This window comes from Zeus faber (assembly GCF_960531495.2).
Source record: "Zeus faber genome assembly, chromosome: 3".
Taxonomy (NCBI): Eukaryota; Metazoa; Chordata; class Actinopteri; order Zeiformes; family Zeidae; genus Zeus; species Zeus faber.
The window spans coordinates 25,474,372-25,500,499 of NC_137190.1; the positions used below are offsets into that span (position 1 = coordinate 25,474,372).

The following is a 26,128-nucleotide window of genomic DNA, read 5'->3' on the forward strand; positions in this document are numbered from 1 at the left end:
GAAGTACTGTGTGGTTTACTACATCTTGATCTAACCTTGAACATAATACCAACAACAACAACATATAGCTGCAGGCAGCAATACACAGGTTTCCAGTTTAGTCGTGTTAGGTACGTATTACATTTTTCCTTTTTTCCATAAAACACACCATTTCTGCAATTACAAATTTCTGAATTTCCATTATCCACAATTATATAATTCCCGACTAAGGGTTCTGTGAAACGCAGCACAAGTTACAATTTTCCGGGTTTCTGTTAAACGCAGCATCGGCTTCTGTCTCTCATTTCGTTAAGAAGCGTAAATATATGGAACACTACGTGGCGCAACCACTATGCCGTCTACAACACGCAAGTCGCTGGATGCAAATGACCTCCCAGTGACGACACCTGGGCTGAGATAACGTCGGATGTTGATGTCACAAAGCGCCTCGCTCTTCAAACGAATCAAGATGCACCAATGGTCTTCAACTTCCTATAAATTTGCAATAGTTTGAACCACAACTTGTCTGAAACGTCCCAGTTCCGACGAGACCTCAACCATTACTGTGCGTACTGCGGTTGCCATGTTTCAGATCAGGGTGATAATAATAATAATAATAATAATAATAATAATAATATTAAATTAGCTAATAATGATAATAACAAAGAGCTCTGTTATCAGAATCAGTAGTGGTACAAATGAGCCGGATCGGAACTGAAAAACAGTGGATCTTTAACAGAAAGGGATGACATATGACTCCTAATTGGTAGTAGTTAAAATAATAAAACAAATATACTAAAATAAAACAAAATTATATTTTGTCAATGCCCGGAATTTCTGTTTTGAGAAAATTGCTGGTTTTAGAAAAGGCATAAGAAAATTAAGTGTTTTTAGTCTCAACAATCGCCAGAAAAAAACAAAAACAAAAGCTCTCCTGTGGTCCCTATACCTCAGAGGTGGAGAACGTCTTTATCTCGACAGATACACAGGGACCCCAAACACTTAACACACACACACACACACACACACACACACACACACACACACACACACACACACACACACACACACACACACACACACACACACTCCCCTCCCTTCCTGGAGCTATGCTGACGCCCCTCTCCCTCCTCTTCAGGTGTTCTGAGGGAGCGTAAGAAGGTCACCCTCGGCACCCAGCCCACAGTGCTGAGGACCTTCCGCTCACTGTCCACCTCCAATGTCTTCGCCTGCTCCGACCGCCCAACTGTCATCTACTCCTCCAACCACAAGCTGGTGTTCTCCAACGTCAACCTCAAAGAGGTCAACTACATGTGCCCACTCAACTCTGAGGGCTACCCCGACAGGTCTGCAGCAGTCCTTTGAGCCTGTGTCTGTTGTGTATTTGATGTGAAAAGGTTCAGAAACACCCAAGCCCCCGCTCCTACAGCCTGTGGTCTTTTGAGCTGGAGCAGTGCACTCCTTCTGTCCTTCCCTGCTGTTGCACTGAGAGACACAGACTTTCTGTACTTATTCATTTTGAATGTTGTGTTGGTTTTTTTTCTTGACAGCCTGGCTTTGGCCAACAACAGCACTCTGACTATCGGGACCATTGACGAGATCCAGAAACTCCACATTCGCACCGTTCCCCTCTACGAGTCGCCCAGGTCGGTTGTATTCATTAAATATTAAGCTGTGCCTTAAAAAGTCATTAGAATTTTATTGCACCGGAGTGAATCGTGCAAATTGGGTGACGTTGACCAGAATTGCGGGGAACCTTCGAGGGCAAGTCCCCCCCCCCATCACAAGATCACATTCCAGAGCCAGATTGTTTCCTCTCTCGGCTTCATCTTTTTACCACCTACAAGCTGTTTCCCTTTCTTTCGCAACCTATACTACCAAGTTCCAAATAAGTTAAGCAGCTATAAAGAAATACCTTTTTGGAGCGATTATTTTTGGACAGCGTCTCCACAACTTTTAACAGATGCTGTCCAAGGTCGATATGATGTAAGCTGGTGATTATATACCTTCTGTTTTTTACTAATATATGCATTGCAAAGGTGCCTGTTTGTTGTTGTAAGAAAAGTAAAATATCGGCCTATTGTCTACAAAATGGGGTAGACATGATATGAGAGCAATAATTTATTTACTACAAAACATCTATATTTTGACATTCCCTGCATTGGCCGTCAATGTGTTGTCAATAATGCTAATGCGGGTTTCAATTCAAAAGGTGATTCACTCCATGTTGCATGAATGCATGTTATACACCTCACCACACATCAGCGGTCTCCACACAACATTTTTTTGCGTAACTGACCATGGTGAGACCTGGTTGCTGCTCATTTGTATAAAGTTAAACTCTCCTGAACATTCTTTATTAACTACGGCGTTGTCATCCCTACTGCTGCTGTGACTGTGCCTTCTCACCCAGCACTCATAGGAATTGAGCGCAGGGTTCATCACGCTTTAATCATTATGCCACCCTGTCGCCTGGCAGGAGTTTCTGGATGTTATTCCAGTTGTTTTGATTAAGTAAACTCCATCATCCTGGGTCATGGCTGTTGAACCCATTTCCAGCTTTTTAATGGCTATAATTAAAATCCTTTGTACATGCTGCTTTAACAGATGCGCTTTCTTTCGACATCTCAGTTCATGATCTCAGTTCTCCCTCTTGAAGTTGTCCAAATTCGATGGCTTGAGGTTTTATTGCTTGGCTTGAAATTTCCTTCATATTTAATGTTTCAAATTATTTTGTGCTTCACACCCTACAGTTAATCTAGATTAAGCGATCCAGCTATCTCTCTGTCTCCCTCTACTCCACCCCTCTCTCCTTGGACCCTTAACCAGGCGAATCTGCTACCAGGAGGTTTCCCAGTGTTTCGGCGTGCTGTCCAGCAGGGTGGAGATGCAGGATGTCAGCGGCACAACCTCTGCCGTGCGCCCCAGCGCCAGCACTCAGGTACTGTCCTACTTTATGTAGACGTCACTGACTGGGCCCATTGCATTTCACTCACTCACTCACTGCGAAGAAGCCAACATGTGGAGTTGACGTATCATCTTGCGGCAACATAACTGAATGCCAGGGGTTTCTCTCAGACAAGTCTCCCGGCGTTTGAAGCCAGTCTGGTTGTGTTTTATGACGAAGAACCTGACTAAGCAATTCAGGTTCCACTTTTTTAATGTGGGATGTAGGGCTGTGGCAATAACCGTATTACCACAAATACCGTGATCATCACCGCAAATACAAAAAAAATAAAAGTGTGTGTGTGTGTGTGTGTGTGTGTGTGTGTGTGTGTGTGTGTGTGTGTGTGTGTGTGTGTGTGTGTGTGTGTGTGTGTGTACAGTATATACACACATATGTATATGGATGTGTGTATGTATGTATATATTTGTGTATGTATATACAGTGCTGCTTGAAAGTATGTTGAGCAGTTTATATGTTTGTTATTTTAATATGATTTTCTTATTTTATCATCACCGGTTTTTATGTATGAAATGTCAGATATATATGTTTATCAGTTGCATGTTTTTGTTTAGTGGGACTTGTTTAAGTAGCCCAAAAACTACATGAAACATGGAATTAGTGTAAGTTAGTGTGCAAAAGTAAGTGAAGCCCCAGCTGCATTGGTTAAATCAAGCAGGTAAAAGACTCAGGTGAAACACATTTGGGTGCTTAAATAATCATTTAAGCAGACCAATGAAATGAGACATCCTTGGGAAAGGGTTTGGCCTGCACTAATTAAAAGAGAGAGGAAACCAACCAAACCACTGTGGTCCCATACAAATCAGCAATGCCGAGAGCAAAGGAGATATCCGAGGACATGAAGAAGAGGGTAGTGACAGCCCATCAGTCTGGGGAGGGCTATAAGACCATCTCCAAAAGATTCCAGCTCCATCCATCCACTGTAAGACAAATGATTTACAAATGCCGCCAATTTCAAATTTACAATTTCCCGCCTTCAACATGACAGCAACTCTGTCTAGAAGTGGACCCAGATCAAAACTATCACCCAGAAGCACCAGAAAAATAATAAATCAGGTAAAGGCCAATCCACACATCACCTCTAGAGAGTTGCAGACCTCTCTGGTAGCATCTGGACAAATGTGCATGCATCTTCTATCAGGCGAAAATTGAATAGCCATGACATTCATGGGAGGGCTGCTAGAAGGAAGCCTCTGCTCTCAAAAAAGAACAAAGCTGCCCATTTCAACTTTGCCAGAGAGCACTTTGACAAACCATAGGCCTTCTGGAAGTCCATTCTCTAGACAGACAAGTCCAAAACAGAATAATTTGGTTACAGTCGTGTGTGCGACTTGTCCCAATTGGTTCTGGTGTCTGAGGTCGGTATTATATCGAAGCGCCTCCAAGTAGCGGAAAAGGCTTCGAAGCCATCCCTGAGGCCCGCGGCCATACAGATACCCCACGACTGCTGGAAAGCCCAAAGCACTCTGCCCTGCAGCCACAGAAGAGCCCCCCAGCCCCCAGAGAAGCCGGAAGCAACACCCACATCCGGCCCTAAGGAGCATAAACCAGTCCCAGAAAGTGCGTGGAGACCCTGTATCCCAGAGGCACACACATACAACCCTTCCCCACGTGCATGTACAACACACAGCCGCAGGCGCAGAACCCGGGCCGCGGACACCAGTCACAGAACGCAGGCCCAGAGCCAGGTCCCGACAGATCAACATCCTGCCCGAACTGCCTGCCCAGCAGGCCAGCCGGTGGGACCCCCACGCCCGCCGGGGGGCCCGCGACTGGCCAGACACCCCATTCAGCCACAAGCCTCAAGCGCATCGCGTTAGCCCTAACCCATCCATGGAGCAGAGTGTGCTCAGCGGAGGACACCTGGATGTCGCCTCCCGCACCCAACCCACACTCACCACAGCAAGCGGCCTCCTAGCGGCCCTGGAAGCATTCCAGGAACCACCAGGCCAAAACCGCCAGGACCCGAACCAAGCCGGCAGGGGGGCCATGCCACAACACAACCCCACACCAATCCACCAGCGTGGGGGTGCGAGTCCTCCAAGCATGTGTGGGTGTGGCACGGCGTGATTGTTCGCTCATGCCCCGTTGCTCTGTGGCCTGCCCCCATCCCTCCAAATAAAACAAGTAAATACACATCTCTCATCGATCAGGGTGCATGGGGAGCCAGACAATTCACACATACAGTTGACGCCGTTTGTACATTTTTTTATATAACAAATGGACCGTAGAGTCCAATAAAGACCGTCATATTTTTTTCTACAGTAGATATACCTCTCAGCTATATTTACTGTAAATCGATAGATAGATATTTTATTTTAAAAAAAATTCCGAAGGGAACAAAACTCGTGCACAACATATCTATTATGTAAATTTGGTACTGTAAGTGTACAGCCATGTAATGCAAGTGAAATCCAATCTCCCTTCCGGCTCTTTGTGGAGCCCTGGTGGCTGTGCCTGATGTTTTCCATTTGTTTGGCTAACTGCCCCGAAGCCTTGTTTCGTGGTTTTTGTGTCTGTGTTTATTTCTTTCTCCTTGGCTTTATTACTTATAAGATGCTCCCAGGGTGATGGCTGCCTCTGCTGATGGCCAAACAGCAGCTGTATTGACGAAGCAAGGATTCTAAACGCAACTGGTATCATTGTGACAGTAGTACATGCAGTGTCCGTGCAGTGAAGATACAATTGTACTCTATTCACTGTACAGAATTTTGAAAATCAATGGGCAGTCTGTCCCCATTTGTCATTCGTAGCCCAACAATGTTGCCACAAAAAAGTCTTGCCGTGCTGAAACATTTCAGGCACTTAAATGCCTTTGAGGTTTGCCTTGATCCTACTCTGTTGGTGGGTGTATGAGTGTGAATGTTGTTGGGGTTTCTTTTGTTGTTTTTGTTTTTTTTTGCCTGTGTGAGAGTGCTTCCGTGCTCCCCCCTCCCTACTACACAGTTTTTAACAAATAATTGACGACCGTGAAGTATCATCTATACCGAGACACATACAATAGCGGGAAAACTTTGCGTCTCTCCCGAAGGAGGCCTGTCACGTTGTCCTTGCGACCGGCTTTCGCCTGACTGCACTGGCTCCTTTTTTCCTTCTCCGCTTGGGTCTGAATGCAGCCTCAAGACGTGACTGCGCCCCATCTGTGTTATTGTCATTTAAGCAGCACACCAAAGCTTTTGAAGAGACAAAAAGTTGTGCTTGACGACACACACTTGATAACCCTGGTTCTCACAAAAAATGTGTTTTGTAACGTCTGGCACCGGTGCAGACAAGGTTATTTGGCTGAAACAGAAATGTGTATCTTGTATTGCTCCTTGCCCTGAGAAGGCACGTAGGAGGCCGTTGGACCAGGATTTCTTAAAGGATCTCTCTGTATTTGGCAACATTTGTCTCCCTGTCCCTGAGAAGCACCCCCATTGCATGATGTTGCCACCACTATGCTTCACTGTAGGGATGGTATTAGCCAGGTGATGAGCAGTGCTTGGTATTCGCCTGATATACAGATATACTGCTTGGAATTCTGCCCAAAGAGTTTAATTTTTGACTCATCAGACCAGAGAATCTTTTTCCTCATGCTCTAAGTCCTTTAAATGCTGTTTAGCAAACTCCAAGCGGGCTGTCCTATGCCTTTTACTCAAGAGTGGCTCCCGTCTAGCCAGTCTACCATAAAGGCCTGATTGATGTAGTGCTGCTGAGATGGTCGTCCTTCCGGCAGGTTTTCGCATCTCTGCAGAGAACTTCCGAAGCTGAAGTGTTCGTTGTGTTCTCAGTCACCTCCCTGACCAAGGCAAGGCCCTTCTTGCCTGGTTACTCACTTTGGCCGGACAGCCAACTCTAGGAAGAGTCCTGGTGGTTCCAAACCTATTTCATTTCATAATTATTGAGATCACCGTGCTCCTGAGAACACTCAAAGCTTTAGAAATGGTTTTATACCCTTGCCCTGATCTATGCCTCGCCACAATTGTATCGCGGAGCGCTACAGTGAGTTCCTTGGACTTCGTGGCTTGGTTTCTGTCCTGACAAGCAGTGTGAATCATGAGAGCTTATATACACAGGTGTTTCCTAGGGTTGCAGGAACAAAATTCAAATAGAATTTGAATATTAAACTAAACTTTTCAAATGCTGAAATTGCCATTCGATTGAATTTTTTTTTTTTTTTACAACTAACTAATCGATTTATAAATGTTTTGGCTAATGTTAGTGAATCAATTCACATGTGATGAGCAAAAAATTCAATATAAGTTCATCCAGTTTGTTGCATAGTGAATATACATGAGAGAACTATTGCCGTAACTGTGTGCGAAGTCCACGTCGGCAGAGACACACCGGCGCATTTCCCTCTCCTCCGGCGTTTCACTGTGTGTACAAGGGAGCGTGCACCTTTGACCAGAATGTCCAGTAATTCCACAGATGTCGATGAAAGTGGGAAATAAAGCCGACCACCACAGATGGAATGTCCTCTAGTGCAGAGGTTCCCATCCACCGGGGCATTTGCCACCGGGGCCGTGAGAAGGTGGCAGCATTTTTTTCAGGAGCGATCTGCTCTGCAGCAGAGCAGCAGCAGGAAACTGAGTAAATTAAATACATCTCAGAGGATAATTAGGCACATCTCAAGGATAATTAAGGCAAACAGGATGCATCTGACCACAATTTGGAGTGCCAGAAACAGAGGGTCTGAATATTTATGGAAAAGGGGGATTTCAGTTTTTAATTAATTTTCTTTTTCTTTAATTAATTAGCAAAACATTCTAAAAACATGTTTTCATTTTGTCATCATAGGTTATTGAGAATAGATTGATGGACAAAAATGGCAATTTTATCCATTTAAAAATACATCTACAACACAAAGTGTGCAGAAAGTAAAGGGGTGTGAATACTTTCTGAAGCCACTGTATACCTTTTGCTCAGTCTGTCTCTATGTAGTTTGTTTGTCTGCCTCTTTTGTTCATTCTATCTCGCTCTTTGTCTCACCTTTTTCATCCCTTGCTGTGTCTCATGTAGGACTGGAGGATATTGACAAAATCAAATATATTTGGTATCCTGTATATAATTGTTTTTTTTACAAATACCATGATATTGAAGATTTGATGATATTTAGACACAAGATATATTTTAGAACCAATCATTTGCAATGTGGATATTAACCAAAGTTCCAGACGACATCGTCTCATCACGATGATTTTATATCTATATCAGCCATCCGTACTCACATTGTCTTTCTTTCTGTTGCTGTTTGTTACCCTCCCACTGTCTTGTTGCTCTCTCACTGCTCTCTCTCTTAATGTCACATCTCTCACTCTTTGCCATCTCAATCTGTCACTCTCGCTCCCTCACTCGTTTGCACCGTCTGTCTTTCATCCGTCTTCTCCACCTGTCCACAACAGGCTCTGTCCAGCAGTGTGAGCTCCAGCAAGCTGTTCCCCAGCAGCACCTCCCCCCACGAGACCTCCTTTGGTGAGGAGGTGGAGGTTCACAGCCTCCTAGTGGTGGATCAGCACACCTTTGAAGGTGAGACCACAGGTTTACTCTCTTTATCCATACTGGGAGCAGCAGATGGTAAACAAAATGCCCAACATAACAATGGGAGAAAATTCGGGGAGAATGCAGTGTGTGTCAATGACTTATTCATCCTAAAGTTCACTCTCTTCAGTCACAACCGCTTAAAACTAAAACAGTATCGGGAGGGTTTTAAGCGAGAAAACATTTGAGCTCAAATTGCCCTATGCGCAATGCTGAAGCACTCTGTTTCTATAGTGGAAAAATGTATCATCTCAGTGGATCATCAATATCTGATTCAATCAAATGATCCTTTGTGTCGAAATCGAATTGTGAGATCCCAGATACCCAGCCCTAATGTTATGGAGGATATTACAAGTTTCATCGCAACCACAATCAATTGTGTTCATATCATCTCTGTGTTGTTTACCTCTCTCTCTCTCTCTCTCTCTCTCTCTGTGTTGTTTACCTTTTTCTGTGTGTGTGTGTGTGTGTGTCTGTCCGTCTCTCTGGATGTTTGTGTCCTTGTGTGGACGTCTCTCTGTGGATGTTTGTGTCCTTGTGTGGACGTCTCTCTGTGGACGTTTGTGTCCTTGTGTTTCGATCTTTGTTGGCACCCTCTAGTTCTCCACGCCCATCAGTTCCTGCCCAGTGAATATGCCCTCAGCATGGTGTCCTGCCGCCTGGGCAGAGATCCAGCCGTCTACTTCATAGTTGGTACTGCCATGGTGTACCCAGAAGAGGCTGAGCCCAAGCAGGGACGCATTATTGTCTTTCATTACACAGACGGTGAGTTTCTTCTGTTGTTTTGTATTACTTATCTAATATTAAACCTTTACCCAACGCTCAGTGACAGCTTGTCATACATCACCAATTGGGCAACACTCCATCAGGTAATACGTATATGGACTGTTAGATAATGGCATAGTTTACATGAGGACAGTTTGGTTCATGTGTTGTTAGTTACTTTAATTATATTGTCAGAAAAATAATGATTACAACTCTGTTAATTAATTGATTAATTAAAACAAGGACATTAATGCGTCATGCATGTCTATTGATATAGCCTCATTATAAAGCATTGCCTATAATTTTATAATGTCTTTTACGATTGGACTTCAGGTTACTAAGCCACAGTGAAACCATTGATTCATGAGAAGGCAAGAGGTTTGCTACTCCTCCAAGCCTAGTTTTAGACTCATTCTGCAACTCGAAATATGTGTGAAGTTTTACAATAGGCTTGGAAACACAGTTTGCTTGTCAGAGGCTGACGTAAATAACAAATTAAAGTGTGTTTGACTATGCGTGCCGCTGGATTAACAAATATTAATGCAATTTTAAGATGGTCAGATCATAATTGGCTCTGTAAAGAGCAGCTGCAATTAAGATGAATGTAGGTTTCGGTCAGGACTTCCTCTAACAATGGCTGCAATTACCTTGAGATTTTAGGCTCTATGATGTGAAAAATCCACCATTCAGCTTTTGAACCCTGCTTCAAATACAGAAACGCCCCTACTGTAGGAGGCAGCCCCATTCGCTCACTGAATGATTAGCTGTTGCCTTGTAAATCAGATGTGGAATTGACAAAATTTGCAAAATGCAGGAAAATTGCACCTTTCATGTACATTATTCTGGTCTTAGCTCCTGTGTACTGGAGAAGACTGGCAGCTAATAATTTAGTTGTGCATGAAGTTATGCAGTACTACTATGTATAAAGAAGGGAGAGATGTGAATTGTAGCTGAATAGACAGTTGTGCCCTGCGACCCCCGGGACTCCCAAGTGCCAGTTATCCTATTCATTTTTAACTCCGTCCCCACGCGTCCTCCCAGAAGCTGTGGGTCAATAAATCCATCCGCTGCGCTCTGAATGCTCGCACGGCCGCTTACAACGACGGTCTTGTATCTGGAAATATGGACAATTACAAAGCGGCGTCATACAATCTGCGGAGGGTGGTGAAGGACGTAGTAAAGACTGTAGTAAAGACTGTGAAGAAACAGACAAACGAGGCAAAGCTGGAGTTACAGGCCTGCTTTGACTGGACTGATTGGAGTGTTTTTGATGCATATCTGGACAAACTCACTGACACTGTTCCATCGTACATCAGTTTTTGTGAGGACATGTGTGTGCCGACTAAAACCTTCTGCACATACAACAACAAACCCTGGTTAACTGCACATCTTAGACAGCTTTCTCAGCCCAAAAGGAGGGCTACAGAGGCGGGGACAGGATCCCGTACAACCAGGCCAGAAACACACTGACAAAGGAGATCAGAGTGGCAAAGAAATGCGACGCTGAGAAGCTGTAAAACAGGTTCTCAGCCAACGACCCTGCATTAGTGTGCAGAGGCCTGCAGAACTCACCAACTACAGGAAACCATCTCCTAACACTGTAGAGAACCTTCAAATGGCAGACGACCTGAATGGGTTTTTAATTCAGGTCTGGAAAGCCCGAGACTTGCGATGCGCGGACCACTCAAATTTGTTGGTCATGGTGTCCACAATGGGCCCGAATAGGCCCAACACCTTCACCAGAGATTTCAGGAGTGTGTTCTTCTTCTCAAATATCTGAGACAGGTTCAGCCAGAGGTGCCGCTGCGTCACCACCGAAAACCCATTGCACGCCCTGCGTCTTGTGCCAGACCCTTGGCCATCTTGAGGCAGAAGTCAGTAGCTTTGCACTGTTTCACATACTTCTCTACGGTGGCCTACCCTCCAGCTCCCGTAGGAGCCTGACCTGGTAAGCCTGCAGCAGGCAGGCGTTGTTTAAAAGTGTTGCAGCCTGCCCCGCGGCCTTGCAAAAACTTCTCCGTCAGACTGCCGTCCGCCTACACACCCTGGACAGTAAAAAAGTATTTTTGATGGTGAGGGTTGGGCACAGGTGGGCCACTACCAATTCCTCCAGGTGGGGCATAGCCAGGTATCCTAACTCCGGCTCGGTGTCCAGGGTCGACCATTTGTTGAATGCTTGGATGGGGGAGCGCGTCTTGTTTAGAGCGCCCAACGACGACCTCACCTACTTGGTCAAATCCTCCAGTACCGGAAGGGGACACGGGCAGAGATGTCGATCCCCAGCCTCCGTAAATTTGCCCCAGCCAACATGGAGGGAGCAGCCAGTTAGGGGCCGGCCCATGGGATCCCCTGCTTTGCCATAGCTTCCTTCAGAAGGAACAGCAGCTCCTGGTGGAAAGGCCCCTGGGACGGTTTGTGAGCAGCACCATGTGACTCCTCACCTTGCTCTTCCCCTTCCCCCTCTTCCTAAACTATGGACCCCACTAGGCTGCATGGCAGTTCCACCACTCCTTGTACGCAGCCAAATCAACCCTGGCCCGAGTGGCTCAATCACAGCCTGTCAGGGCCAAGTCGAGACCTGGTTGATTAAGAAGGGCTTTCAGCTCATTCAGTTGAGTTGTCTGGAGACAGCTTAAGGCATAGTAAGAACTTGAGTTAGAAATTAAGTAAAACCTTTATTTTCTGTACGCTCACTCCTCATCATGTTATTGTCAATGCTCATCTCAAGTGATCCTACATCGGCGCTTCACTCAAACCATTCCTCCGCTATCGTGTTACACCCCGTCATCCAAGCTTTATCTTTGACTTGTCACTCCGTGTCTTGAGCTTTTCATTTGGAACATGTTCAGCCCCACCCCCAAATTGACTCACACTTTTTCATCTTTCTGTCTCACTCTATACTCTCTCTCCTTTGCTGAGCAGAACAACATTCACCTACTAACAAGGTGTTGTCTGTGTCAGTTTAGCGCAACATGTTAAGTGGTGCTGTGAATGCTAACTGAGCAATGAGTGATTGACAGTTCTCTTGTGTTTCTCAGGCAAGCTGCAGACAGTTGCCGAGAAGGAGGTGAAAGGAGCCGTTTACTCGATGGTGGAGTTCAATGGTAAACTGCTAGCCAGCATCAATAGCACAGTAAGTGATCCATGATTATGTTTCCAAGGACTCTGTTGACACATTCTCAGAATTTCCTAGTTTTTCCAATCTTAATGCTATGGTGGCTCGAACATTAACTAAATAATAACCTATGATATATTTATTTTTCTACTACTAGAATTCTATTTTTGGGGTTTTAACCGCAGTTGGAAACCAGCGTATTAGGTGCATTACCGCCACTGCTACTATAATTTCTCACCAAACTTTATCTACCTTCGATATAGTTTCCCTGTTTAGTTCCTAATGTTTTTTGACAATGACATGTGCTAGGTATACATTTAAGGTTTTCTTAAGCATCGATTAAGGGTTAAGATCTTAAGGTGTATCATAGTGCCGTTCACTATGTAGTTGATGTGAGATTTCTCAGAGTGGGATGCGGCTCTTATGTATTCCTCAGAAGCGTTTACCTCATTACGCCAGCCTTGACTGGCTGGTGATCACACCATCTGTGCCCAGAGATTTCACCTTCCTACGAATAATTAGGCACAACGGTTGATGCGTCATTCAAAACAAGCTTCTCTCTTCTCGCTTTGTACCAGCTAAGAAGGGCTCTCTGATTAGACATCCTACTCTTGCTTATTAAACGACCAGGGTTAGTCAAGTTACATTATCTCTCAAAGCATTTCAGTGGGATATGGCAAAACCTGTATTCACAGACAAGCTTATCCCGGAAGACTGACCACCAACACACCCTATTTAGCACTACTTGCTTGAGTGAAGGCTCTGCTCTCCCAGGGCTCCAGACTAACTTTTTCCACTAGTAGCATCAGTGCTCCCTCCTGAAAATTTGAGGAGCACCGGCACAAAATATAGGAGGACAACTGAAATCTGCATGCAATCTAACTCATTCATATTTTTTCCACCTTAACTGTATTTTTGATAACTGCTTTGGTAATAAATAGACAGTTTACAGAAATAACAATGTGCAGTTTTATTTTAAAGAAAAAGTTGAAGTAATGCTTTAACAGAAAAATCGCTAAGTAAATTTTTTTAAACATAGGCACCAAATAACGAATAAACAAATGTAAACGTAAGCTATGTGACCAGTACATTACTGTCATTAGCAACCAAGACGAGAGCCTCGGCTCTCCATCTCTCTATCTCGCTCACACACATACTCAGATTGTCAAACGATGGTGTGATATTCAAATACTATTCGAATTGTAAAAAAAAGGTGTTCGAAATCTGATTTTATCATAATGTCTGCCAAAAAACCATCGGCAGTTATCTCTTACGGCCGCGACATTCTCGGGGATATCAAAACTTCCCTGAAAGGACAACTTTGGGACTTTTTATCTGTGGAATTAGAGTGGCCGAGAGTGTTTTTACACGCCAACACTCTCAACAACAACCACAAAATTGGAGCCGTTGTTTCACGAGCGGGTCGACGGAGAAAGCGTCGTTGGAAACAAGCTGACATTTGGGTCAGAATGAGGACACAACCTTAACATTACCTCTGCCAAGCATCCTTCTTGCCAACGTTCAGTCTCTGGAGAACAAGATGGATAAACTTCGGGCGAGGATCATTTTCCAACAGGATACAAAACTGTTGCGTCCTCTGCCTGACAGAGACATGGCTGACTCCCCCGCGCCAACAGATCGGGGGAGTCGGGGTAATCAAAGGGTTGGAGGCGTCTGCCTCATGGTAAACAACCACTGGTGCCCCAGCAACAACATCAAGACTTTCCCGCTCGATAAATCCATCTGCTGCGCTCTGAATGCTCGCACGGCCGCTTACGATGACCGGTATCTGGAAATATGGACAGCTACAAAGCGGCGTCGTACAATCTGGGCGGTGAAGGACGCTAAACGGATGTACTGAGAGACTGTGGAGCTACAGATGGAGCAATGGGACACCAGATGCTTGGGGCAGGGGCTATGGACTATTACTAACTACAAGAGCAGCCCCTCCCCAGCCAAGAGTGTGGACGCCTCCCTAGCCAACAAACTGAACTCTTTTTATGCGCGGTTTCAGTCTGGCAACAGCACTGCTAGCTCACCTGCTAATTTGAGTTAGATCGCTGGGGATGAGCGCGCACTCTGTGTCTGAGCATGACGTCAGGAGGGTTCTGATGCGTGTGAAAGCTGTGGGCCCAGATGGTATATCTGGAGAAGTACTGAAGACCTGTGCTAACCAGCTAGCCTCGGTGTTCACTACAATATACAACATCTCCCTGGCTGAATCAGTGGTCCCGTCCTGTTTTAAGAGGTCCGCCGTCGTTCCTGTCCCGAAGATTGCCTCTCCTGCCTGCCTGAATGACTACCGTCCGATGGCGCTCACCTCGGTGGTCATGAAGTGTTTCGAGAGGCTAATTAAGGATTTCTATACCCTCCCCCGCACCTTGGACCCTTTGCAGTTCCTGTACCAGCAGAACAGATCCACGGATGACGCGGTTTCCCAGGTACTGCACACCATGTTCACGCACCTTGATGGCCAGAAGGGGGCCTATGTGAGATTGCTGTTTATCGATTATAGTTCAGCTTTCAATACCATAGACTGGCTGTCAGGCTGAAAGAGCTCAGACTGAATACTCCGCTGTGTGCCTGGATCCTGGACTTCCTCACAGCCAGGCCCCAGGTGGTCAGGGAGGGGAAGCACATGTCCAGCTCCCTCACCCTGAACACAGGATCCCCCCGGGGCTGCGTCCTCAGCCCCCTACTGTACTCCCTGTACACACATGACTGTGTGGCCAGGTCCAGCTCCAACACCATCATCAAGTTTGCTGACAACACCGTTGTGGTGGGCCTGATCACCGACAGCGATGAGAAGGCCTACCGCGAGGAGGTGACGGACCTGTCACTCTGTTGCCAGGACAGTAGCCTCCACCTGAACGTCAGCAAAACTGAGGAGCTGATTGTGGGGATTAGGCATGGATTACAACCGAGGACGCACGCGCCTTTGGTGATTAATGGGACTTCTGTTGACCGGTGAGCAGCTTCAAATACCTGGGAGTCCACATCACAGAGGATTTAACATGGACTTTGCAAACAGACACTCTGGTGAGAAAGGCGAGGCAGCTGAGGAAATTCCAGGTCTCGGTGAGGATCCTCAAGTCCTTCTACTCTGGAGCAGTGGAGAGCATCCTGACCCGCAACATCACTGCCTGGTTAGGGACTGTACTTCTCAGGACAGGCAGGCCCTGCAGAGGGTGTTGCGTTCAGCTGAACGTACAACTGGAACTACCCTCCCATTCCTGCAGGATTTATACACCAAGAGGTGTAGTAGCAGAGCCCGTAGGATCACAACCCTAACAACGGACTGCTGCGGTCAGGCAAGCGCCTCCACAGTCACACAGCGAGAACAGAGACGGCGTTTCTTCCCGCAAGCCATAAGAACTGTCAATGCTGACCTCACCAGGGGACCTCACTGAGTCACACACATAGGCTACACTACCTTACTGTACTGTACGTAGCATACTGTACCGGATACTGTATCACTGTTCTGGGTCACTGCATACTGTGCTGTATTGTTGCTCCGTTCGGTTTTACCGTATTGCTGCACCTTACTGTTGTATACTGTGCTGTATATCTCGCACAAATACACTAGCTCAATTTATTCACATGCAACTTTAATGCACATATCTGTATATACATAATAGCCTATCCCAGATACATAAGTCTATTCCCTTTATTCCTATTTTGTACCCCCACTCTGCATTACCTTTGAGTTAGTATTGTATTTTATTCTATATATTTAATTTTATTCTATAGTATTCGACTTACTGCATTACGTTTTAAGAATCAGTTATTTAGACAAGTAGAAATTTTTAGGTAGCCATTGTGTTCAGTCTAGAACATATTGTGCGTAATCACCCGGTGCGTTGCATTGACATTTCACTGCATATATGTATGAAAGTAGGTATATGTATGTGACGAATAAACCTTTTGAATCTTGAATTGTGCCCTGATTGCTCCCTCTCCACGCCCCTCCTCGGGATGGCACCCTAGCCGAACGACTATATTGCCTATAGGAAGAGCCGGCCCTGCATCAAGTCTCACTCCCTCCTAGTGTTTTACATGATATACAATGATGATCAAGAAAAAGGGTCAGCATATTTTCAAGTCGCACTGGTACTAGTTATACAATTTGTCACAGAACAAACTCACAAACCAGAATTGAGTCGGAGGGCCCTGACTCATATAGGCTACTCTCAATGCTCCCACAATCCAGGGGGATGGTCTCTCTTATGTAACAGGCTAGCCAATATGGGGTTTTGCCCAAGATATGAATAACTTCTCCTCTACAACTCCTTATTCTTACCCATATGATGCTCTTCAGGAGAGACTGCCGGTTTCTGAAATGCTAGAAGCTGAAAAGTACTGCTTGCCATTTAAGGTACAAAAGCAAGGCTTCTGTAACATTTTGAACCACAAACTAGCCTAACAATACCACCAAATGCCATCCGAATGATGGTGAAGGATTTTCTTTTGGGCCTCTAAAAGCAGTTCTCTGCACAACAGCAGGGCCACGGTCATTCGTACAGGAGTTAATTTATCTCCACCAGCTAGTGATGCTGTTATTGGCCAATGGGGAGCCTTCAAAATCAGTTATTGGTCTCTTTATTCTGGACTGAGTGAGATGGATCACAGCTAGTGGAGGAAATGCATAAAGGAGATCATGCGGCCAATCAGACAAGTGTGTCTACCATGAGTGGCACAGCTGTGATGTGTATTCGGGATGCAGTGGTACATGGTATGTTATCAAAGCGTTCAGTACGCCCCCTACAGTTCAATACACATATGTGAACCGCGGTATTACCATATCACGCTAGAGGTGCACCAGATGCTTTGTTGCAGCATACAGGCGCCGCGCAGTGTGCCATAAGTGCACGCTTCCTATTGAATCCATGTTGAAAATTTTTTTCATTCACGCAAGGCTGCACAAGCCTTTTTTTTTTTTTTTTTTACATAGAAACACAAAATAAAACCACACAGAAATGTTTTTGTAAAGAGTGCAATTAATCAAGGTGTTCAGTAGGAAAATGGCCGTGTCCCTTTTTATTACAAACTTCTCTTCAGCCACTCACTTCCACTCACACCAGGCCCTCGCCTCACTTCCCTCTCTCCTCGCCTTCCACACTGACTGTCCACCGGGAACCCGCCCCCTAGACACTTGGGCCAAATACCCACTATCCTGGACACTCTGGAAAGAAGATGCACCATGGTTTGTCTGTAAAGAACCCACACTCATTTTCTTACAGCTGGATGTAGTTTACATTTGTCTTGGAGTAGAGTGGCTCCAGACAATAAATCGACTCCAGTTATTACGGCAGCTGGGAGGTGCAACGTTTGGCACAATATCAGGGCAGTGCCAGCACGCGTCCTGTATTGGACTGCAGGCGTATGTGGTAATTGGTATAAGTTAGTCATACTGTCAGTTCTCACAAGAACGTTGTGTCCTAAAATATGTTTCCGGGTGAGAAATACTCCACAGCCCCCCCAGTCTGACAAATACAGGTCTGTCACGATACAATGTAGATAGCAAGCCAACAAGACTGGGGGTCTGTGTTGACACTTATCTTGCAACTTGTGTTCACTGTGATTACTGAGTTGAGCCTGAGAAAGTAACCCAGAGTTTGAAACTTCTTCCCGTGTAGACAGTAGAGCTTGATGCCCTAAATTGCTGATTTCATTAAATTGAACAGGCTTAATTAGAAAGAAACTATTTTTTCCACTAGGAAATGACAGGCAGACATTAAATCCAGAGAACCCCAGAAAGAATATGCTCTGTACAGGAGCATCATAATCTTGTTTATAATCATAACAAACCCTAACTTGCGACAGTTGTTGATTGTGTGTATATATTATCACATTCTACGTACATTCTGGCAGACACAGCCAATTGTCCAGGCAAGTAGCCAGGTAAATAATGCCCTGCTATCTGAATGGGACTATTGCGGCTTTGTTGCTCCATAATAACACTTTCAAGGCTCACAGAGGTCGACCTTCAGCACTAGGTATTTTACATTTATAATGCAAATTGATATAAAAATATTCATAATTTAAATTGACGTATATGAACACATTACCTGCGCACACTAAGATTTTCCCGACAGTGTGAACAGCACAAATCACATGGAATCTGATCTTTTAAATTTGGAATAGGGCTACTTTATATATGTGGTCCTAAATAGTTTTTTTTTTTCACAATGCGACCTGAACAATCAAATCGGAATTCATGCGACTTTAGGGTATGCCAGAGCAACCTTTTTATTATCACGGACCGGACCACTTGACAAAATGTTAACGGACTGGGTATGCAAAAAATAGAAGTACCGTTGTGTTTCTAGAATAAAGTCAGAATTCTGCCCCCGACTTGGGAACCAGCAAACAGAGCGAGGCGCACCGCAGCAGCGTATGCAGTGTGGGGAGGGAAAATTAATAATAGCTAGATAAATACATAAATAGACCGACACGGCGAGGGAGCACCCACGCGCACCACGTTTTATGAATAGTTCCAAATCTAAAAAGGATCTAAAAGTGTGTGTGTGTGTGTGTGTGTGTGTGTGTGTGTGTGTGTGTGTGTGTGTGTGTGTGTGTGTGTGTGTGTGTGTGTGTGTGTGTGTGTGTGTGTGTGTGTGTGTGTGTGTGTGTGTGTGTGTGTGTGTGTGCGCTCCCCCTCTGAATGAGTGATCAGGGCACAATTCTCACACATTGTGTTTTTATTTTACTTAATTTCCTTATTGAACGAAACAAAAAAAGCACGGTACCCCCATCTGGATTTAAAGATTTCATCCGCAAACTTGGGCCGAGGTACACCGTCCCACGCCACCCGTCAAGGGTGGCCGCGCCAGGTCGGAGTGCATTTGCCTGCCATGTTTACTTCTGTATGACAGCGTGCAGCTTGTGATGTCTTTGTTACTTCTGCGCATGCGGGTCAGTTCAGGTCCATGACCCGTTAATGCTGGAATCTGATATTGGCCACATTTTAAAAAATAATGTGAACTGTGGATGCCACGATGAGGACATTTTCCCACCGGTTAATAAACTCATCACTACACCCGTGTTACCGTTAACACCAGACATTTTACAACGGTGGGGTGTCAGTTATGCACGGCTGTAATTTTTCATGGAGATTACGCATGGAGGGAGACAGGCCCCGGTTTAGACCTGGTCTAAGGTCTTCTATTGTGTTGCCTTTATCTTCTCTCCTCCCATGATAAGCAGACTACGCTGCGACTCTGCTGTGCGCACAAGAAGTCACTTTCACTTTTGTAGCATCCGACTGTTAAGTATCTATAACATGCTTAGTATTTTACAAATTCCAAGTTTTTTTTTTCCTATTTGATGAACGGCGCTTATATGCGAAAATTAACTAAACTGTTTTTATTTCTATAAAACAAAAGCAAACTTGACGGTAAGAGCACTGGCCAACTAATGTTATTGCTGTATGACTGAACAAGCTCATGTGACCAGCCAAACAAAAAAAGTCGGATCTGAGCCATAAATCCAAGGCGTGCAGTTCAAATATAGCCTAAATGTAACAGGGATGGCTGTGTGAGAATCCGGAACTTGTGTTTCTTAAGGTGTTTGTTCAGAGCTTTGTTCCCTCCCTCCCCAATGTAGCCTGCTGGGCTGACACTATGTTTACGGCTCATTTTATAGACAGTGAGGCGATGTCCATCGGCCAACTCTGGGAGTATATCACGGCATTATATAGATGGCACGATGGTAAACTGAAGCCTGTACCCCTTGGTTATTGTCCCCAGAATCCAGGCTGAAGTCGCACACTCTGTCCTTGTGTCTCCCTCAAACAGATAAAGCCAGTAAGCTGTGTATGTGGAGAAATAGCTGGGCTTCTGTTTGTCCGTAACTCTGCCAACCTGTCTGTGCCCTTTAGCAGCTGAGAAAGCTTGCTGACACCAGTCATTAATGCACAAGTTCCACATAGAAAGCCTTGGGAGGAATTCTTACCCCAGAGGAAGCTATTGTTCCCTCTAGGCTCATTAATTGTGTGGTTTTCGACTTTGTTTTTCAATAAATTGTCGGTTTTTATTTTTTCAATTGACCTCTTCACTCTGGTTGTGCTAGTGGAACATATTTGTATTAAAAAATGTGCTTGTGGGCCTAAAAGGGGACACTGAAGAGCCTGCCATCTGATCGCTGTCTCCTCTCCTTTTGTCTTGGGGTTTCTGTCTTGGACGGAAATTGTCTCGGACGGAATTTCATTAATAATGTGCAGCCATCATCCTGACTGAACGGTGGCCTGAACCGGCTGTCCCGGTGGAACTGCTGTCAGGGTCTGGGCTTTCCTGGGTCATCCAACCTTTTCCTCCCGTTGGGGCTTGGCCGGTCATGACATTTTTGCTGCTTTTTTTTTTTTCCCCATGAATGGCCATTGGCATTTCATTGGAAACAAAACATTTGTATTATACTGTATATTGGCTAAATGAGGGGTCCCTTGGCTAAATGAGGGGTCCCTAACCGAACAGACCCCTGTTTTCGTTAGGCAGTTTTAGGGGTGCCAATAGCGGAGCCATTTCTCCCAGAGAGATGCGCAAGGGCAGAGCGGAATTGAGAGCGGCGCGTTTCTTTTTTTGCCTTTTTAAAAAAATATAATAATAATATTTGGGCACCACTGTGTGGTTTTAGTGGGAGAGAGAAGACAATAACCCCTTCCCCGGCGTTAGTTTTTATAATCACCCCAGGAGAATAACATTGCAACTATTGTGTTCTAATGAGTAATATTCTAGAATAAATGACTTTATTTAGGCGGTAGGAAAAGATGACGAGAGAATCCAGACGAACAGCAGGGAGCGGATTTATTTTCTGGGCAAGATATGAATGTTCATGAGGTACACGTTCTGAAGACGGCCCCATCAGTCGAGTCCAAATTTGTCTTTATTATTATTGTTATTATGGTTATTAAATCAAAAAGGGAGATTAAAAAGAAGCCTATTTGCAATGCACGGTAAACTCCAAAGACAGCACACTTCAGAGACAGGACAATCGTTGCAGGGAGAAGTATTGCCCAGTAAGGGTTCTTTTTTTTTTTTTTTGAGGGATCTTGTGGTGTTCAAGCATACATACAATTATTTATGTATATTTATAGGATAGATAGATTTTTTTAAAACATTTTAGAAAAACACAAACAACTTGCGATTATGGTGCTTTTTTTTTTTCTTGTGCGTCAATGACCGTCAATCACCGGATTATGAAATAACAGGCCTTACCTCCCATGCCCCGGGTGGAATTGCAGGGGAGGCCTGGGAGAGCAAAGGATTGCCAAAGAACTATCTGAGATGCCGCTCTGTCTTCTGAGGGGGGCGAGGCTCCTGTGCATTGAGGCCAGGAAGCCGCCAGAGATTTCCAGAATCTCCTTCTCCAATCAATCTCGGATCAATGTGTAGATCCAGTGTAAATCGTCTGTACGGTGCCGCCTGGCACACAACTATTCCTCAGCACAACTCTTGCTTTCAGGTACGTCTCTATGAGTGGACAGCTGAGAAGGAACTGCGGACTGAGTGCAATCACTACAACAACATCATGGCCCTCTATCTGAAGACCAAAGGAGATTTCATCCTGGTTGGAGACCTGATGCGGTCTGTCCTGCTGCTGGCATATAAACCCATGGAGGGCAACTTCGAAGAGGTAAAAAAAAAAATCATAGTTTTAACCCAAAACACGAAACAATTTGTGTCACACCCAGAGGGAAGGTAAAAGCTTTTAAGCAGTAGCTGTTTTTCGCTTCTATGGAGACATCTTTGTTTTTATATATGATGCAAGCTTCGAGCCATATTGGCTTGAATCGGTTCTTTGTTAAACTTGTGTCCGTGAATCCACATTGGAAATCTGCAGCTTATTTGTGCTTTCAATTGAGGTCCTATAAAGCATTTCAGTATACTTACAGCTCCTAGTCCTGTTTTTTGTTTTTTTTCTACGAGTGGTGTGTTGTTATTGATTTTTCGGTGTGAAAGATAAGAACATTCAACCATGAATCACGCACACATGAGAATTCCCGTTGCCTCTCCGCGGTGCAACAAATGAACTACAAACATGAGAATAAATGAAACGGAAGAAAAAATGTCACTAGAAAATGCATGTTTTCTTAGTTTGCATTTATACGTGGGACTTAAAACCATACAACATCAACACACAGTCTCTTTACATTGATTATTTCTGTGTTTCATTAATGGATGATGGGTTTCATTTGCCTGGGCCCAGACCTTTAAATCCACCCACAATTAGTTTTTTTCAAATAAAAACAAATAAATAGGAATAGCAACATTTCATTTCCATATTGCAGTGAAATGTTGCTATGCCTTACGAAATGTATCTGCAGCTCTTACATGTTCCCTGTTTTTGAAAAGGATTTAAAAATAGTAAAGCACATTAAGTCTATATTGGGTCAGTGAAGTTTTCACTTCAGTTTTTGTTTTTGCCCTGGCGTGACTCCAACTTCGTCTCTGGCATGTTGTCTAACGTTTCACCTCGCTCTTCTCCCGTTTGTTTCTCTTCCTTTCTGCTAGATTGCGCGCGACTTCAATCCCAATTGGATGAGCGGCGTGGAAATCCTTGATGATGACAACTTCCTTGGGGCGGAGAACGCCTTCAACCTGTTTGTGTGCCAGAAGGACAGGTGATCTTCACACGTCTCCTGGATGCTATTCAGTTGAACGCCGCGCCGCCAATAATAGAAACATCAAACATTATTTTTACATAAATGCTGAGTCTGGGGCAGTGTTATAATCCCCTTGATCGCTGCTTCTATTGCGCATGCAGTTGCTTGTTATTCCCAAAAGCTGCTTGCATGCAAAAATATTTTGCAGCCAAGCTATGACGACTTTGTGAAGTTATATTTAGAGTATACAGTGTAAGTTCTGTTTTCTGATGATATCGTGTCATTTCCACACAATGTCCATGCGTCAAAAAGTCAAAATGAAAGAATTCATTAACCTATTAAACCAATTTAGTAAGGTCTTAAATCATTATGATTGTTATAGGGGTTTTCAGATATGGGTAATTAGTGCTTTGAATAGTGCGATGTTAATCTATTCAGATCCAAGCCGACGTGTAACAGTTCCCAACCTCCACCCGACATTATTTAAGCATTTATGTTGCATTGCAAAGCTACAAAAATCATGTTATCTTGGTGGCATGAATATAAAGCCTTTGCAGTGAATTTACAGATCCAGCCCTGCTCCAATGAGCCCACTCTGAACATGCTTATAATTACATTACACTACATTTCATTTAGCAGACCCTTTTATCCAAAGCGACTTACAATTATTCAAACACCGACGGACGCAGCCATCAGGAGCAATTAGGGGTTAAGTGTCTTGCTCAAGGACACTACAGCATGCTAGCAGGAGGAGCCTGGGATTGAACCAGCAACCTTTAGATTACTAGACGACCAGCTCTACCTCCTGAGCTACCACCCCACCCCACCCTATAATAACGATTAGAAACAACAGCGTAATATTGAAGCGTTTCCATTTGGTCCATTGGTAAATGATTGATAACATTTTGATAACATATGCCAAACCATGTCAAAATCCATGTGTAATATAGTTCATATATTTTCTTTTTTCCACCAGTCACTAGATACGTTTTCGCTGCCAAACCTCTGCCTAACAGCGCTGCTCAGTCCAGTGTTTATTTAGACGAGAGGAAATGGATGTGATGCATTCTAAGAAGGCTCGATCCGGGTGTGGCTGACGCCAGGACCCGTTAGCCGCCTAATGCATCTGGCTTACTCACTGAATTCACTTGACCTTTATTTTTGCAACATTCTTCCTCGGTGTCACTCTCACTTTCCTTCCTCACGTGTCTTGTTCTTCATTTCTATCATCCTCTGACCTTTTTCAAAATGCCCTAAAATGATCTTTGTCACTTTAATCATCCTTTGCTAAATCAATCAATTTATCAATCTTGTCCACTGCGATTTTCAGTTGTTTGATTTGTGTGTGTTTGACTTTGCTTTCCTCTTTCTTTTCTAACTCTTTTATCGCCTGTTGCCACGGCAACCCCAGTGCGGCGACCACGGACGAGGAGCGGCAGCACCTGCAGGAGGTCGGGGTCTTCCACCTCGGGGAGTTCGTCAACGTCTTCTCCCACGGCTCCCTGGTGCTGCAGAACCTGGGGGAGAGCTCCACGCCCACCCAGGGTTCGGTCCTCTTCGGCACCGTCAACGGCATGATAGGTGACCGCAATACTCTCTCTCAGATACACACACACACACACACTCGTGCGCGCGCACGCACGCACACACACACACACACACACACACACACACACACACACACACACACACACACATACACACACACTTGGATTTAATTTAGGTCAACGGTCACAGCTGATTTCAGTGACTGTCTCCTCTCCCTGAAAGTAGTATCGACATGGACCGGCCTGAATGAATACTTGGTAATCTGAGGTATTTCATGGTTTCCTGGCATTTTGTCGACTGGAGTGAGGGGAGCAGAGCCCATTTTGCTTCCTTAACATCTGCCCCTCTGAATCTGCTGACTGGGAGTTGGAGGATGACCCCGGACCAATTACGGACCGATTGTAATAACTTCACACCTCATTATTCACAGTTAAACTCATCCCTTTCAAAGCGGCAGTAATAATGAGAAGAGTTTAAAAAAAAATGGGGCGGTTCAGATTATTTGGCCACGTCCGCTCGCTTATCTCCCAGCTTCTCGCAGCAGCGCATTTCCTCACCCCAGCACCTCATTGCTTCTAGCGCTTCCCTCAAAACTCTCCCAGGAAACTTTCGCTGGGATTGAGCAGTCCCCGCCGCACATTACAGTAAGTGTTTTCTGCAGGTCAACGGAAGTGGCCGGTGTCTTGTAATGAAGAATAATGCTCCTACCTTCCATATTCCGTACAGCAGAATATCTTGAGGTGCAATAAGTCTGGGTGGGAAAACCCTCGTCTCATGCAAGTGTTCTGGCCAAATACCTGCAAGTATACACTTTAATAGAGACTTAATGTTGGTCAACAACAGCATCTTTAGAACTCTGGTCTTCTGCTTATCAAGTAATTAGTGGGGCTGGAATGTTGCAGGGGAAAACATGGATTTTTAATGTACCCACTGTTATTCTTATAATAATAATAATAATAATAATAATAATTAGGGCTGCCCCCCGAAAGTCGAAGAGTCCAATCATCAGTCGCAAACCTGTCAGTCAACTGAGATTCTTCAAGTCGAGCAGTGTTTTTTTTTTTTTTGTTTTTTCAGTCAATGTACGTTACAAAAATAAGATAAAACAAATAGAAGCTTACAAAAATTCACAGGGATAACGTTTCATTGAGGAATCAGGGGAATCATAAATATATTTTTATATGTGGGAAACGTCCGCATCCGGACACAGATGCAAACACGGCTCTCCGTGCGCCCCGATTGCAGATAGCCGTGCTCCGTTCCTCCAAATAAAACAACTAAAAACAGTGTGTTTTTAATTGTTGTATTTGGAGGATCTGGGACGCGGCATAGGTCAACGGGGTTCTGTAGGGATGGATATTGTTACGATTTAGCGGTACTACTCTTACCGCTTACTGCTTATCGATCCGGTACTTTAACGGTACTCTTATCTGTTCTTTTTTTTTTTTTTTTTTTTTTTTTACATTTTTATTAGTTTGAGAAAAACTAAAACGAGAGAGAGAGAGAGGCTTCTTAGACAAATATCTTAATCTTATTGCAGATGTTAGAAACGGGTTATATAGCGTTCTCCAATACCGTTAACAGTACTGGTAACGTCAGTCTGTTAATCCTCCTCCGTTGCCCGCTCCCCACCGCC

General features: G+C 44.6%; 1 protein-coding gene across 1 annotated transcript in view; it reads left to right on the plus strand.

Moving 5' to 3' along the window:
- Nucleotides 1-26,128, plus strand: part of ddb1 (damage-specific DNA binding protein 1) — a 60,485-nt gene that overhangs the window by 28,868 nt on the left and 5,489 nt on the right. The window contains exons 16-24 of the mRNA XM_079998053.1: nt 1,118-1,325; nt 1,530-1,625; nt 2,809-2,920; nt 8,329-8,452; nt 9,065-9,229; nt 12,268-12,362; nt 21,804-21,974; nt 22,853-22,962; nt 24,356-24,525. Of these exons, the coding sequence (XP_079854179.1) occupies nt 1,118-1,325; nt 1,530-1,625; nt 2,809-2,920; nt 8,329-8,452; nt 9,065-9,229; nt 12,268-12,362; nt 21,804-21,974; nt 22,853-22,962; nt 24,356-24,525 (1,251 nt within the window). The remainder of the gene's footprint in view (nt 1-1,117; nt 1,326-1,529; nt 1,626-2,808; nt 2,921-8,328; nt 8,453-9,064; nt 9,230-12,267; nt 12,363-21,803; nt 21,975-22,852; nt 22,963-24,355; nt 24,526-26,128) is intronic.